The 14,336-nt window shown below is 52.3% G+C and overlaps 3 protein-coding genes; 2 read left to right on the top strand and 1 right to left on the bottom strand.

Annotated features, from left to right (window-relative positions):
• Positions 1-321: 321 nt before the first annotated feature.
• RCC_04502 (probable ABC multidrug transporter) lies at positions 322-5,468 on the top strand (the record flags this gene model as incomplete). XM_023769780.1 has 5 exons in its annotated part: positions 322-3,130; positions 3,246-3,280; positions 3,332-4,213; positions 4,272-4,793; positions 4,881-5,468. The coding sequence occupies 5 exons, from the start codon at positions 322-324 to the stop codon at positions 5,466-5,468; spliced, it is 4,836 nt and encodes a 1,611-aa protein (XP_023625548.1).
• A 450-nt stretch (positions 5,469-5,918) lies between these two features.
• Positions 5,919-8,281, bottom strand: RCC_04501 (related to Autophagy-related protein 22-1; the record flags this gene model as incomplete). XM_023769779.1 has 2 exons in its annotated part: positions 5,919-7,067; positions 7,376-8,281. The coding sequence occupies 2 exons, from the start codon at positions 8,279-8,281 to the stop codon at positions 5,919-5,921; spliced, it is 2,055 nt and encodes a 684-aa protein (XP_023625547.1).
• A 1,503-nt stretch (positions 8,282-9,784) lies between these two features.
• Positions 9,785-12,784, top strand: RCC_04500 (uncharacterized protein; the record flags this gene model as incomplete). The annotated part of the gene is made up of 1 exon (XM_023769778.1): positions 9,785-12,784. The coding sequence occupies one exon, from the start codon at positions 9,785-9,787 to the stop codon at positions 12,782-12,784; it is 3,000 nt and encodes a 999-aa protein (XP_023625546.1).
• Between the last annotated feature and the right edge of the window lie 1,552 nt (positions 12,785-14,336).

Raw genomic sequence — 14,336 nt, 5'->3', positions numbered from 1 at the left:
GATCTGAACCAGGTTCAAGCCCGACAGCCAAAACCTTCCCTCGTGCATCGTGGACCAATCTTCCATGCCCCCAAAGCAGTCATAGTCATCACTGATCAGTCGGTAGTCGGACAGTCGGGAAACGAGATGATGCCGTTTGGACCACCGCTCACAAATCGGGACATGTCAAAGTTATGTAAGTATGTATAGGCAGAACGGCCCCCGGCGCAATCGTCTATCCTGTCGCTTCACAATCCCACTCATCCTCTTCTCGCGGCCTTTGGTCCGGCAAGTCGTTGTCCCTTGCTTGCCCGACGTTCCGATTGTTGCATCATCACAATCATGGCCTCCAATGTCCATATAACCTCGCCTGTCGTGGGCGATTACTCTGCCGAGAGAGTAGAACAGCTTTTCGAAATCCCAATCGAACATCAAGGCCAGGTCTTCGTGGAGAGTGACAGGATGCCCTTTGATGCTCGCGCCAGCCAGAACTCGGGCTCCACCATTGAGAACAATGTATCCAGGACAAACGATGCCGACTACATCACCAGCGACGGCAAGGAAGTCGCCGAGACCCCAGCGGACAGACGACCGTCTTCGTCCGACGATGAAGCCTACGGGGAAATCACCTCGGAGTCACGGCAAATCTTGACCAGACTCGCAACCAACTCGGCCTACGCTGCATCACGAAGAAGCGGCTCAGTGGCAGGAGACCAGGACCCCGAAGCTCTGGAAAGAAAAGCAACCTTGGACGGAATTGACCTCTCTTCGGAAGAGCTCGATCCAAAGTCCCCAAACTTTGATCTACGCAAATGGATCAAAATGACCCTCCGCCTCGTGGATGAGGAAGACATCAAAGTCAAGCGTGCCGGAATCGCTTTCAAGGATCTCAACGTCAGTGGAACAGGCAACGCATTGAACTTGCAAGGCACTCTTGGAAGCATCCTCATGTCGCCTTTGCGCATGGGAGAGATGCTCAGCTCGGGAAAGTCACACAAACAGATTCTCAGAAATTTCGACGGAATCATGAGGAGCGGTGAACTATTGGTCGTCCTGGGTCGTCCTGGTTCTGGATGCAGCACTCTCTTGAAGAGTCTAACGGGTCAGTGGCATGGCTTGAACATGGACGACAAGTCTGTGGTGCACTACAATGGAATCGATCAAAAGCGAATGATCAAGGAATTCCAGGGAGAAGTGATCTACAACCAGGAAGTGGACAAGCACTTTCCCCATCTCACAGTCGGCCAGACTCTGGAGCACGCCGCTGCATTGAGGATGCCGCAACGCCGGCCTTTGGGCATCTCGCGCGAGGATGCCGTCAAGCACGTTACACAGGTCATCATGGCCGTGTACGGACTTTCGCACACCTACAACACCAAAGTAGGCAACGACTTTGTACGCGGTGTCAGTGGAGGAGAGCGCAAACGTGTCAGTATTGCTGAGATGGCGCTTGCGGGCAGCGCCGTCTGTGCTTGGGATAACAGTACGCGAGGACTGGATTCTGCAACCGCCCTGACGTTCATCAAGGCCCTTCGCCTCAACGCAGACCTTTCTGGTTCGACTCACGCCGTTGCCATTTATCAAGCTAGTCAGGCCATCTACGACCTCTTCGACAAGGCGATTGTGCTGTACGAGGGCCGACAAATCTTCTTCGGCAAGGCGGAGAAAGGCAAAGCGTACTTTGAGAACATGGGATTCTACTGTCCCACTCGTCAGACCACTGGAGACTTCCTCACCAGTGTGACCAACCCCGCTGAGCGTCAGACCCGTGAAGGGTACGAAGACAGAGTGCCCCGAACCCCCGACGACTTCGAAAAGTACTGGCGCAACAGCCCCGAGTACAAGGAGCTTCAGGAAGAGATCCAGGAGTACGAAAACGAATTCCCGATAGGAGATAAAGCCGAGCTACAAGCATTCCGCGAGTACAAGAACGACAACCAAGCGAAGCACGCTCGTCCCAAATCTCCATACGTTGTCAGCATCCCAATGCAGGTAAAGCTGAACACCAAGCGATCTTGGCAACGTATCTGGGGCGACAAGGCGTCCACCTTCACTCCCATGATCTTCAACATCATCATCGCTCTCATCATWGGTTCCATCTTCTTCGACAGTCCTGCTGCAACTTCTGCTTTCCAAGCTAGAGGTGCCGTGTTGTTCTTCGCCATCCTGATCAACGCCTTGTCGGCGATCAGCGAGATCAACAGTCTTTACGACCAGCGGCCAATCGTCGAGAAGCACAAGTCCTACGCCTTTTATCATCCCTTTACTGAAGCTCTAGCTGGTATTGTGATCGATATTCCGCTGAAGTTTGCGGTTGCGGTTTGTTTCAACTTGGTGCTCTACTTCATGGCTGGCCTCCGACGGACCCCCGATCAATTCTTTCTCTTCTTCCTGATTGCCTTCATCTCGACATTCGTGATGAGTGCGGTATTTAGGACGTTGGCCGCCTTAACAAAGACCATCTCCCAAGCCATGGCGCTCTCCGGTGTCATGGTGCTCGCTCTCGTCGTATACACTGGATTCGTCGTTCCGACGCGATACATGAAGGACTGGTTTGGCTGGATTCGCTGGATCAACCCAATCTTCTACKGCTTCGAGATTCTAGTTGCAAACGAGTTTCACGGACGCGATTTTGCATGCTCAGAGTTCGTCCCGGCTTTCGACTTGACGCAGGGTGGTGAAACATTCATCTGTTCGACACAAGGCTCGGTCGCTGGCCAGCTCACGGTCAATGGTGATGCCTATATCGCAGAGGCTTACGGCTATTACTACTCCCACGTCTGGAGAAACTTCGGCATCTTGTTGGCCTTCTTGTTCGGATTCATGATCATCTACTTTGTGGCTGTTGAGCTCAATAGCTCGACGTCAAGCACGGCYGAGGTCCTTGTCTTCCGGCGTGGCCATGTTCCTGCATACATGCAAAATCTGGACAAGCCAGACGCCAACGACGAAGAAAATGGTGGCAATGACAAAGCCACCGCGACCGACTCGAGTAGTGCAAACGACGACGACGTCAACGTTATCCCGCCACAGACTGACATGTTCACCTGGCGCGATGTGGTATACGACATTGAGATCAAGGGCGAGCCACGAAGATTGCTTGACAACGTGAGCGGTTTCGTGAAACCTGGGACATTGACTGCTTTGATGGGTAAGCAAGTTCCCAAGCAAAAGGCCCGCAGCATGATACAGGGGTGTCTCATGCTGCGCAAGCTTCGCTACACCACCACGTTATTTCAGGCATCGCTAACGCTTTTGTTCACTAGGTACAAGWGGAGCCGGAAAGACAACTCTTCTTGATGTAAGTGTGCACCGTCAATACCAAGAGAGGGGTGGCTAATAGTATGAACAGGTCCTGGCTCAACGAACGACCATGGGTGTGGTCACCGGAAATATGTTCGTTAACGGTGCTCCCCTCGATGCCAGTTTCCAGCGTAAAACTGGATACGTACAGCAACAAGATCTACACTTGGACACCGCCACCGTCCGCGAGTCCCTCCGATTCTCTGCTATGCTTCGCCAGCCCAAGACGGTCAGTAAAGAAGAAAAGTACGCTTACGTTGAAGACGTTATCAAGATGCTCAACATGGAGGACTTTGCCGAGGCTGTTGTTGGTGTGCCAGGAGAAGGACTTAACGTCGAGCAACGTAAACTGCTTACTATCGGAGTGGAGCTTGCAGCCAAACCGAAGTTGCTTCTCTTTTTGGATGAGCCAACCAGTGGTCTCGACTCGCAATCTGCTTGGGCCATTTGCGCTTTCCYCCGCAAACTCGCAGACGCCGGACAGGCCGTTCTCTGTACTATTCACCAGCCTTCTGCCATCCTCTTCCAGGAGTTCGATAGACTTCTCTTCCTCCGCAAGGGAGGAAAAACGGTCTACTTTGGTGACATTGGAAAGAACTCACGAACACTTCTGGATTACTTCGAGGGCAACGGCGCTCGCGAATGTGGCAAAGAAGAGAATCCTGCCGAGTACATGCTTGAGATTGTTGGAGACGAAAAGGCCGATTGGGTGGGAACCTGGAACAACAGCAAGGAGGCATCTGGCGTCCAGCAGGAAATCGACAATATCCACAAAGAGCGCAAGGGAGCGACTTCGGACGACGACGACGAGACCGCCCATGCTGAATTTGCCATGCCTCTCACGGCCCAGATCGGAGCTGTTACCGGGCGTGTCTTCCAGCAGTATTGGCGCATGCCATCCTACGTGATGGCGAAATTCGCTCTATCCACGGTAAGCCCTCCCTCTTGGCCTCTCGACATTCACTACAGACACTGACTGACATACTTAGGCATCCGGCTTGTTCATCGGATTCTCCTTCTATCAGGCCGATGCCACCCTCCAGGGAATGCAGAATGTCCTCTACTCGCTCTTCATGCTTACGACCATCTTCAGTACTCTTGTCCAGCAGATCCAGCCACTTTTTGTGACCCAAAGGAGCTTATATGAAGTCCGCGAACGTCCCTCGAAAGCGTACTCATGGATCGCATTCCTCATCGCCAACATTGTCGTCGAGCTCCCGTACCAGATTTGTGCCGGTCTGCTCGCATATGCCACTTTCTACTACCCCGTCGTCGGAATCCAGAGCTCAGAGCGGCAAGGCTTGGTGCTTGTACTCTGCGTGATTCTGTTCATCTACGCCTCGACTTTTGCTCACATGTGCATCGTCGTGATGCCGGATGCCCAAACGGCCGGAGCGATCGTCACATTCCTCTTCTTCATGTCTCTGATCTTCAATGGTGTCATGCAGCCTCCGTCCGCTCTACCTGGATTCTGGATATTCATGTACAGGACTAGCCCCTTCACATACTGGGTGAGCTYAATTCAGAAGGCCAAGGGCGTGACCCCAAGCCTTCATCACCCCCCAATGTCAAAGAGATATGCTAACTTCTTCTCCCAGGTTGGATCCATGGCTGCTGCCATGTTGCATGATCGCCAGGTGACTTGCTCCGAAAGTGAGATCAGCGTCTTCCAGCCGCCATCAGGTTCTACATGTGGCGAATACATGGCCCCCTATCTCGCGGCCGCGCCCGGTCAGCTTCAAAACCCCGATGCCACGAGCGACTGCGCCTACTGTTCCATTCGAGTCGCCGACACATTCCTCGAGGGAGTCGGCATCAAATGGTCTGACCGATGGAGAAATGTCGGAATTTTCTGGGTCTACATCATCTTCAACATCTTCGTCACGGTTTTCCTCTACTACTTCTTCCGGGTCCGGAAGAGCTCCAAGAAGACCAAGGTATCAAAGAGCAAGTCCAAGAAAAACAATGACTCCAAGAGTGATGAAGAGAAGAAGCCGGAAGCGACGACCCAGCCGCAAGAGGGAGCGGAAACTACTCAGCGTGCGCAGTCCACCACCACAAGTACACGTCCTCAGGGAGGTATGATGCAGAGAGGCTACTCATCAGCTCAGAGTTACGGCTCCAATTACCTCACTTATAATATGGGACGTACGAAGACCAACGAACGAAACGCACACATCATATAATAAAGGGGTTGTTGGGACGTGGTTTTTTGATTACAAGCGCGGTGTTGGTTGAATGATATAGAGCAGTGAGAGCTACACCAGATAGAATGATCAATAATGTTTGTCGAATCTAGAGCTATCGATGTGAGGTTTCTGTGACGAGATTAGCACTTTAATAATGTCTCTTGATAGTGAGGCGAGTGATTCTGCCAATGGGGGGGTTCCGCTACCAGACAGAGAGTCTTGGTACGGTGAGCTACTGTCATTGTTAACAGAGACTCCAGCACGACAGCATCCCAGGGTTCGCACGTGGTCTGACGTGCAAGGGTAGACATTGTCGGCCATTCTACCTTACCATACCGTCTGAAGGCTACAGTAGTTACCGAAAACAACATTATGAGCGAGAATACCTAGCGAAGACCTTCTTTCTATTGAGCGGGTAGCRGAAGATATGTACAACTATTTGAGCTTCTATCGCCGCTCGGCATCGCGCTCATCGTGTTGATCAATATCAGCTCCCGGTACCACATCATACGCCACATCCTGCTCTCCTCCATCAGCAAGCAACACACCCTCCCGCATTAACCGCAACCCTTCCCTCTTCCCCCTCTCCACATCCACGAGAAACATCAAAGGTATAGGAGCGCCTATCAATACCGCCAAGAAGAAGAATGCGGGTCGGATATCTCCCGTAGCATCTGTGATGGCGCCCACAATCGCAGGCCCGAAGACAGAACTGCCTTTATCGGTGATGGCGTACAAAGCATAGAATGCCGCCTCGTTTCCCGGAGGAATCAATTCTCCGTATAAACTTCGACAGTAGCTGGATAGACCGCCGAGAACGAGTCCATAGACTGCGCCGACGGGATACATTTCCCAGGGTTGTTGCAGACCTCCTGTTCCGAGACGCTGGATGAAGGGAATGTAACCCAGAAGACCATAGAGAGGTATCAACTCAAAGATACAAATGCAAGTCAGGATGGTATGGGAGGGCGATAGATTCATCATTCGGCTGACTTTACTCCATGTGAAAGCGCCGCAGATTCCGGATATAGTGACGATGACATTGATCAACGCGAGCGCGGAGCTGTTCATTCCTAGAGTGGTCTTGGCGAAGAGGATGGCGGTACCGCTTACGGTTGCTACCGCATCGGAGATCATGAACCACGCGGCGAGAAATAGGAGGATGTCTTTTAAGCGGCGAGCACGGAGCATGGTGCGGTAGAGATTGGTCCAGGAAAATGTAATGTATGCAAGCCACTGACGAGTTTGCGACGTGCCGGTGTATTTGGAAGCTGCCATGGGCGGTCCAGGACGAGGTCGAAGGAGATAAGCTGCTGGGATCGTGAAGACCAGCCACCAGAGGCCTATGGTAAAGAGCACCAGACGTAGGGAGAACAGGTCGGCGCCGGTCGATTTGAGTATGACAATTGRGATGATTTGAACAACCACGGCGGCGATGTAGCCAATGCCGACGCCGTAGGAGGATATTTTGGTTGAGAGTTGCATCTCCAGTGAGGGTGGTGAATTTGATGGGCGAGGTGTGGACCCGTCATGAGCTGACAGTAGACCAGCTGTAGAGTCCAACATCCTAGTTTGGTGGTGCTCAGCGGACGTAGCCTACATCATCTGTGTCAGTATAAAAGGGACGACCAGATTGATGACATGGTATGAAAAGACTGTCGTTCAACAACCCGTGGGTATTCCATATCGCACAGGAATGCAATGTTTGATTTGCAGCAAAAGACGAGGCACAGTATTTGTGAATACCAGGGAGACATTGTGAACTTGTGACAATGATCCTCGTATGAGTACTGTGACCATGCCAAGTCCAGACGTATCAAGTCTCGCATTACGCCAAGGTACGTTCAAGAGTGGCGGGAGGCTTCGTGAATGAGAGGAGCGACAGAACCGTATCTCGGACTAACCTCGTCAGTGTGTTGCCAATCTCTGCCGTCATCATCGCTATCGCTGATGGATTCAGCCGATGGTGTCGAAGGATGCCACCTTACAAGCAGTGGCAAGAATGAGTTCAACAGAACAAAGCTGGCTCCGACACACACGTTACCAACAATAGCCCACAAGCTCCCCAGGAGATAGTAATTCGGCGTCACAGGCAGGTATAGCATCGTGGCAAGAGCTCCGACAATGGCGAATCCTATCAGCAACTTCTTCCGATACTGGCCGTGATCCGCTGCCCCCGACATTGTCACAACGAGTAAAGCCTGGACAAGCACACTCAGAGAGAATGTGTACATGGCGAAAGAAGCAGTGTTCATTTCCCAACCCAGCACGTTGATGACACATTGCGCTCCCTTGCGTGAAGTTGGATCGTGAATGTCGCCGCGAAGAGAGAGTGGCGACGAAGCAGCGGAAATGGACCGCTCGATCCCGTGGGCTTTACATGATCTGCTATGGTCGTGGGCGAGAACAGCTGATGGTGAAGCTCTGGCGAGATCCTCCAAAGTTATAGGAATAAACGCTCCCAGTCCGCAAACGACGAACACTTCTGCAGCGAAGGAATAGGCGTAGAATCCGAGTAGTTCTTTTTTGGAAGTTGGTCTTGTATCTTCGCCAAGATACGAAGGGTCGGAATTGWGGTTGTCCAGAGACATTGATCTCGTCAGACGGTAGAGCGAGGACCTTGTGGAAGACAAGGACAGCGAGGAGCGTTCGTCATCGGCTTCGTTTCCCAGCCCAGAGGATGGCGAGTGCGAGTGTAGAAGACGATATGTTGTAGGAGAAAGCTGGGGAGTAGTGTCGACGTTTGTTTGATGATGGAAGTGAACACGAGAGGGTGAGATCAGCGGAGGAGGTTGATCTCTCGGAACCATCGCAGCCGAAACCTAATCTAAGCCCATCGGTTACACTTTCCGTTGCGTGTTTGAGCTAGGTGCCGTATGGGAAGGAAGGGAGAAAGGAGAGAGGTGCAAGCTGCAGACGAGTGGATTGGAAGATTTTCGCACGCACCCGGCCTGCCTCTGTAGATGTAGCGTCTGCTCCACTTGCCTGGCGGGTATCGCGATAAGACATGCGTGCGTTGAGGAGGGTGTGCGTCGAGCCCATCAACCTGGTCAGTTGATCGCCCTACCTTAGAATAGGCGAGATGACGGGATGCATCATGCACGTGTCTCCGCCCTCTGCGCAAGTGACCAGGTCCAACGCTTCACTTTGCAAGCAGTGCACATCTGCCCGACGCATCGGAGTGGAATGCGCCGCCTGAAGGACTACCTGCAGCCGATCATTTTGGGAGCATCTTCCAGTACGTATGAACGTGCATAGTCGCCATCAACTCGCAGTGCACCGAAAGTAGAGCCTGGAGTCCCGGGTGTTGGAAACAGCGCACTGAATGGCTCAAGCCGGCATCATGTAGCGGCTGTTGAGGCCCTTGAGGGCATCCTCTCCTCTATACACGCCATTTCGGTCCATCCCGCCCAGGGAGAGATGAAAGAGATATGTGACGGCCTACATAGGTGATGACAGCCTCCTCTGTATCTCCTGTATCTCAGCACGGCTTCAAGCTTGTTTGGATCTTTGAGCCATGAAGCACTGACGCGTAGTTTGACGCGTGAATGTCGCCGTGGTTGAGTGAGGAGAAATGTTCGTCTTGTATCATGCAAAGTAGGCAGGGATGATCTTCTGGGACGGAGCGACGCCCGGCCGTCCAATTCTAATTCAACGTTGATTGATTGACGGCCTCCATCCATTGCCCAACATCTCCGCCAATCCACAAACCCTTTGGGCGCTCGAACACCACTCTACTCGATCTTCACCACTGTTCACCGACCAAACACCTCACACGGAGCCGATTTGCACGCTGAGCTTGGCGTGCGCATGCGACACCGAATGCGGCATCATCGCGCGCCCGCATCTGGACCTCATCTAATCTGAGGTCATCTTGCACTAAAGCGCGCATCGCTACAACAACCACCGAACGATCCTTGCTCGAACCAATTCCATCCACCACCGATAGCGCACTTTTCCTCCTGGAAGCGCGCGGTACACCCAGCGCGACATGATCTAAAGCAAGAACGTGCTGGCYAGTCACAATACAGCACCAGGCCGAGCCACAGGACGGGCAGGAACCGGGTGGAGGAGGTGCGGAGTGGACTGAGGGTGGCGGGAGTGGTGCGATGCCCGGGAGATTGGTCATGGAGCAGCAGACAGCATTCGGGTCTCAGGACTCGAAAAGAGACCGCATGCATGATGAAGGGAAGCAGAACGACGTGAAGCAGGAAGGCATACACAAGTTTGGTCAGCCTGGAGCTTTGCCAAATGGAGCCCCGCTACCGAATGGAGCACACGTACAAAACTTTGCACACTCACTTACCACCGACATGACAAAAGGACTCCCCACACCCCCAGAGATTGATCAGTCATGGCGGCAGTCGGACGCGAACAAGCCCATGGGCGTGATGATGGAACGTCTGGCACAGCAGTGTATGGCAGATTTGAACGACACCCTCACCAAAATGGCAGAAGCTCCTCAAGCGCCGGCCCAGGCCAATGGCATTGTTCCTCATGCCACCGACACATCCGAGGCCAGCCTATCGAGGAAACGTGCTCTGATCGAATTTGCTCACAATCAGCGTGACCGCTTCATCAAGACTCTGGTTCTGTCGGACTGGGCACGGAACGCTGACGACATGGCACGGTTGGTCGATATCAAAGTATGGCAGGAGAAGCAGGTCGCTGCCCAGCACGCTGCGATGCGTTTCATAGGTACTATGAAGACCAACATGGCCGGTGCGAAGATGCCCAACCCGAACATTGAGGGTGCGCTGGAGCTGCTGGCCACGGGCAAGGCGTCGCACATACCAGATCTGGGCTATCTTCCCCCGAAGCGTCTTACAGCAAAGCAATTGCTCAGAACTTTGCAGGATATGAATGTTGCACTGGCGACTCGRCTGAATCTGCATGAAGAATTGCCGTTTCATTTCAATGACTTCTCCATTGCCAATGGTCGGGCAACGTTTCAAGTGCCACAGGAATTTGAGGTTGATCTCTCTGTCGCGGATGAGGATACCTCCACCCCATTCTACTTCATCGACATAAGATTTCTGTTCAATCCAGCGCCTACTCTTTCCGACGAAGGACTACGAGGGGTATTGGAAAATCATGCAAACATTGCGCTGGCCAAGGATGGTACCAAGGGCTGTTACGACCTCATCCACAACTTTGTTCTCACCCACAAGATCAACGTGCTTCGTGATCAGACTTTCAATCTCTTGCGGGAGAAGTGGTTCGACTGCTTAGTTGTCGAGCTGAAGAAGAGGGTGTTGATTATCCAATATTGGAGCATCATGCCGGGTCCCAAAAGCTGGCTGGAGATTGGTGTATCTACTGGCAGACGGCAGGCCAAGCGAGCGCAAGCTGCCACACCTCAGCTTGCCGTCCGATGGTTCCGCAACGGGAAGGAGGCTACACTAGAAGAGGATGCAATCCACGTGGACTGGCAAGAYATCAGCGCGGAAGCTGTACTGGCTGTCACGACCGCAAAGCATGTGTCTTGGATGCTTGGTACAATCAAGGATCGGTTGCGCAAGCTCTCGAGTGCCACGAACAAGCTCACCATCAATCTCACGACGTCTGCATCGAACCCCGAGGCATGCTCGCTCGCGTTGTCACTACCTGGACTTCGCATTCCGCTGACCGTAAAACTGTCGGGTGTCACTGGGAGATGGTCCATCTCTCCCGCGACTTCTTCAACAGCGCGCGTAGAGCATGCCATCAACGCCGACCATACCAGCGATATTGCAACGTCTTTGGTTCAGCTTCTTGCTCAATTGGTACAAGAACGCGTTGGGAAGGCAGCGGAACTCGCTGGGTGGAAGAGTATTCCCAGACAAGCCCTAGTCCCTCTTACATCAGCTAGCGTTGTCGCACTATTCGGCACCGGWGTGATCGCGAGGAGCATTTACCGCTGCAGTGTTGGCTGGGGCGATTCTTGGGCATTGGTCGTGACCTTTGGCCTGGCTGGCGAGAAATGGTGGGCGTCGCGGCTCGAGCAGTCAACCAGTGATTCAAAGCTGAGAGTTATTGCTGAGGCCAGGCGGATTTCTGCCAATCTCTTCACGGATTGCAGCGTTTCAAGGGCGCAACTCCTCCGAGTTGAGAAATCTGCTGCTGCTGAGATCTCCATGGCGGTGCTTACACAGGAGCTCCGCGAGCAGAGCATACGTTTCAAAGTCGAGACCACCACTCCCCTGGATGCTCGATCCGCCGATGCAGGCCCTGAGAGGCCATCCACGTCATCCACTGCTGTTGTCTTCGATGCAGCTCCTCTGGTCAAGTCTGGACCCGATGCAACCCCACGGACTCTCAAAACAGATGTCATTCGCCTGATACACACTGGAGTATCAGTAATTGAGTCTGCAGACGGCGAGCAGTCAGGAATGAGACATTCCATTCGATTGACTGTCAAACCGGGGTCGCTGGGCCACCTGCAGACCTATCTCGCCACGAAGAACCGAGATTCAGACATTGCTATGAACAAGTCTGGTGCCTTGGCTTTACAGCTGATGACGCCCTTTGGTCAGCGATACACGCAACGAATCAGAGCGAGATTAGAGGCATGTGGACGATTCAACGAGTACCTCACCATATTGAACATGTACAAGCATAGAGTTCTGAAACTCAATCTCAGACGCTTCGAGTTTGTTTACTCCGAAGAACCGAGATTAACAGCAACGCTCAACTTCGACGGCAACGACGGCGGCTTGCCTGTGAGCCTCAAATTAGGCCCTGCCAATACCAATCCGCATCACCGTGGCCGCGTCCAGATGGAACTGGCCCTCAACTCTTTGAGCAAGAAGGCTCCTCCGGCTGCTTTCCATACCATGCTAAGGATATTGACAAGCACGATCCCAGCCTTTCAAACTTTCGACAAGATTGAAATTTCGCGGCCTGTGGGCTCAGTAGCAATACACATTCACAGCCCGCTGGCGTTTGTGGTGGAGTACAAGGCTCCACTACCCGCATGCAAGATCATACTTCATTTGAGGAGCCGAGCCAAAGGTTTCCACTGGAAAGTCGGTACGCCGCTTGGGGAGAATGATGGTAGGGGCTTACCAGATCCTGTGCGATTCGCGTTTTTGAAGCTTTGTCAAGATCGAGGGGAGGGCTGGTTTGGGGATGGGAAGGCAGCCTGTGTGGTTGAGATGCCGGGGATCGTGGAGGTTCTGATGCGGGTTGATGGGATCATGAGGGAGTTTGGAGGTGCAGAGGCTGACAAGGGAAATGCTCTTGATGCCTCTGAGAATGGAGGGCAAGATGCCACAACTTTCAAGTCTGCGGGGAAGAAGGATCCTCGGCAAGAAATAATTGAGCTGGACTAAAAGCAGGACGAAAATCCCCCGATTCACGGAAAGATGGGTGACGATGATGAGGGTAGGCTTCGGAGGTGTGGTGTAATTCTGTGGTTAGCGTTGGCGTTTTGATGGGATCGGGGATCAATGATTGAGAAGAGTGAAACTCCGAGGAGAGGATGCATGCATCCATGCGATGGCATGGGAGAGCATGAAGGCTGCTGTTCCATGTGTAGGATTATACCCCAATGGTGTTGGTAGTTGGTCTTGATATGATAGTCCGTGGAATCAGAGAAATGGTCCAATTTGTGGTAGTATCAACGTGTGCTTGTCTAGCACAAACTGACGACGTCTTGACATATCCCTCGATGCATGAGATCCACGTCTCAAGAAGATAGTGTTGTTTAGACTGCGTCGCTGAAAGCACATTCGTCCAGCAGGTAGTTTCGCAACAGTAGTTCTCATTGATCCATTCGAAAGTCGCAATAGGGGCTTGCTGATGGAAACAAGCCTTGACGATTCGATACAACGATACGGTAGATTTATACGTCAGACTGTAGATCAATTTATAGACCTTCCGACCCCTCTTGGCCACTTGTCACGAGGTCTTCTAAACTAAGAGTCAGCTCGTCGGAGATGGGATGAATCGCAAGCGGATCAACCACCGGCAAGTAACAGTCTTGGCATTCACGAGCGTGTTTGCAAACCCTAACTACTTGAATAGAAACCACTCCACCTTCTTCATTCAACACACCAAAACAACTATAGGGGATGTAGTCTAGCGGTAAGACACTCTTAGTTAATACACTCTCGGCTGTGCAAGTAATGGAAACGACGTTCGTACCTAAAACGAACAAGTTTGAATGTATCTTACACAAAAGCTTCTGCCTCACCAGAGGGAGAGAAATGCCTGTTCGACTCCGGCTGTCTCCAATCGTTTTTTTTTTTTCGTTTTGCTTTTACTTTTGCTTCCACTTTTTGGGAAAGTCTCCGTCGGACAGACACCTTTGCGAGATACGCTCACTCATGCAGCTATCCCTCCGCACACAAACAAACAAACATACCTCCCGGCCGCCTTTCTGCCGACCACCACTACCTTGACATATATCATCATCCACAATTCCTCTTCTTCCAATAAAGAATAAGGGGATGTAGTCCAACGGTAAGACGCTTATCCGACGTCCCAGATCTGCTCGTAATCCAGAACCGAACCTCAGACTCACGGGTTTCATCCCCCGTGGGTCTTTGGTATTTGTGCCTTGTACGAGGAGATCTGATCTCAGGGCCGCTTGTGATAGTAATGCCTGTTCGACTCCGGCCTTCTCCAGCAACATTCTTTTTTGCTCTTGCTTCTTGTCTTGCCTTTTTCCTTTTTGGAAGGATTTTTAAGGAGCCGCTGGTCATGCCAAGCCGCTCCTGCAGCATCCCGTACGCTCGTGAACCCATGTAACGGTGCSATCGTGAAGGTTTCAAGAGGCTTTTCCAGGAGCATGTAGCGTGACGCGTTTGAAAGAAGGAACTAACTGACTAGCAGGATATTTGCTGAGAAACGAACGGTTTGGCCATTTCTACAAGCTACAAT

The sequence above is a fragment of the Ramularia collo-cygni genome (assembly GCF_900074925.1).
Source record: "Ramularia collo-cygni strain URUG2 genome assembly, contig: RCC_scaffold06, whole genome shotgun sequence".
In the NCBI taxonomy this organism is placed as follows: domain Eukaryota; kingdom Fungi; phylum Ascomycota; class Dothideomycetes; order Mycosphaerellales; family Mycosphaerellaceae; genus Ramularia; species Ramularia collo-cygni.
The sequence above is the reverse complement of the archived record's forward strand: the minus strand, read 5'-3'. Positions and strand labels throughout refer to the sequence as shown.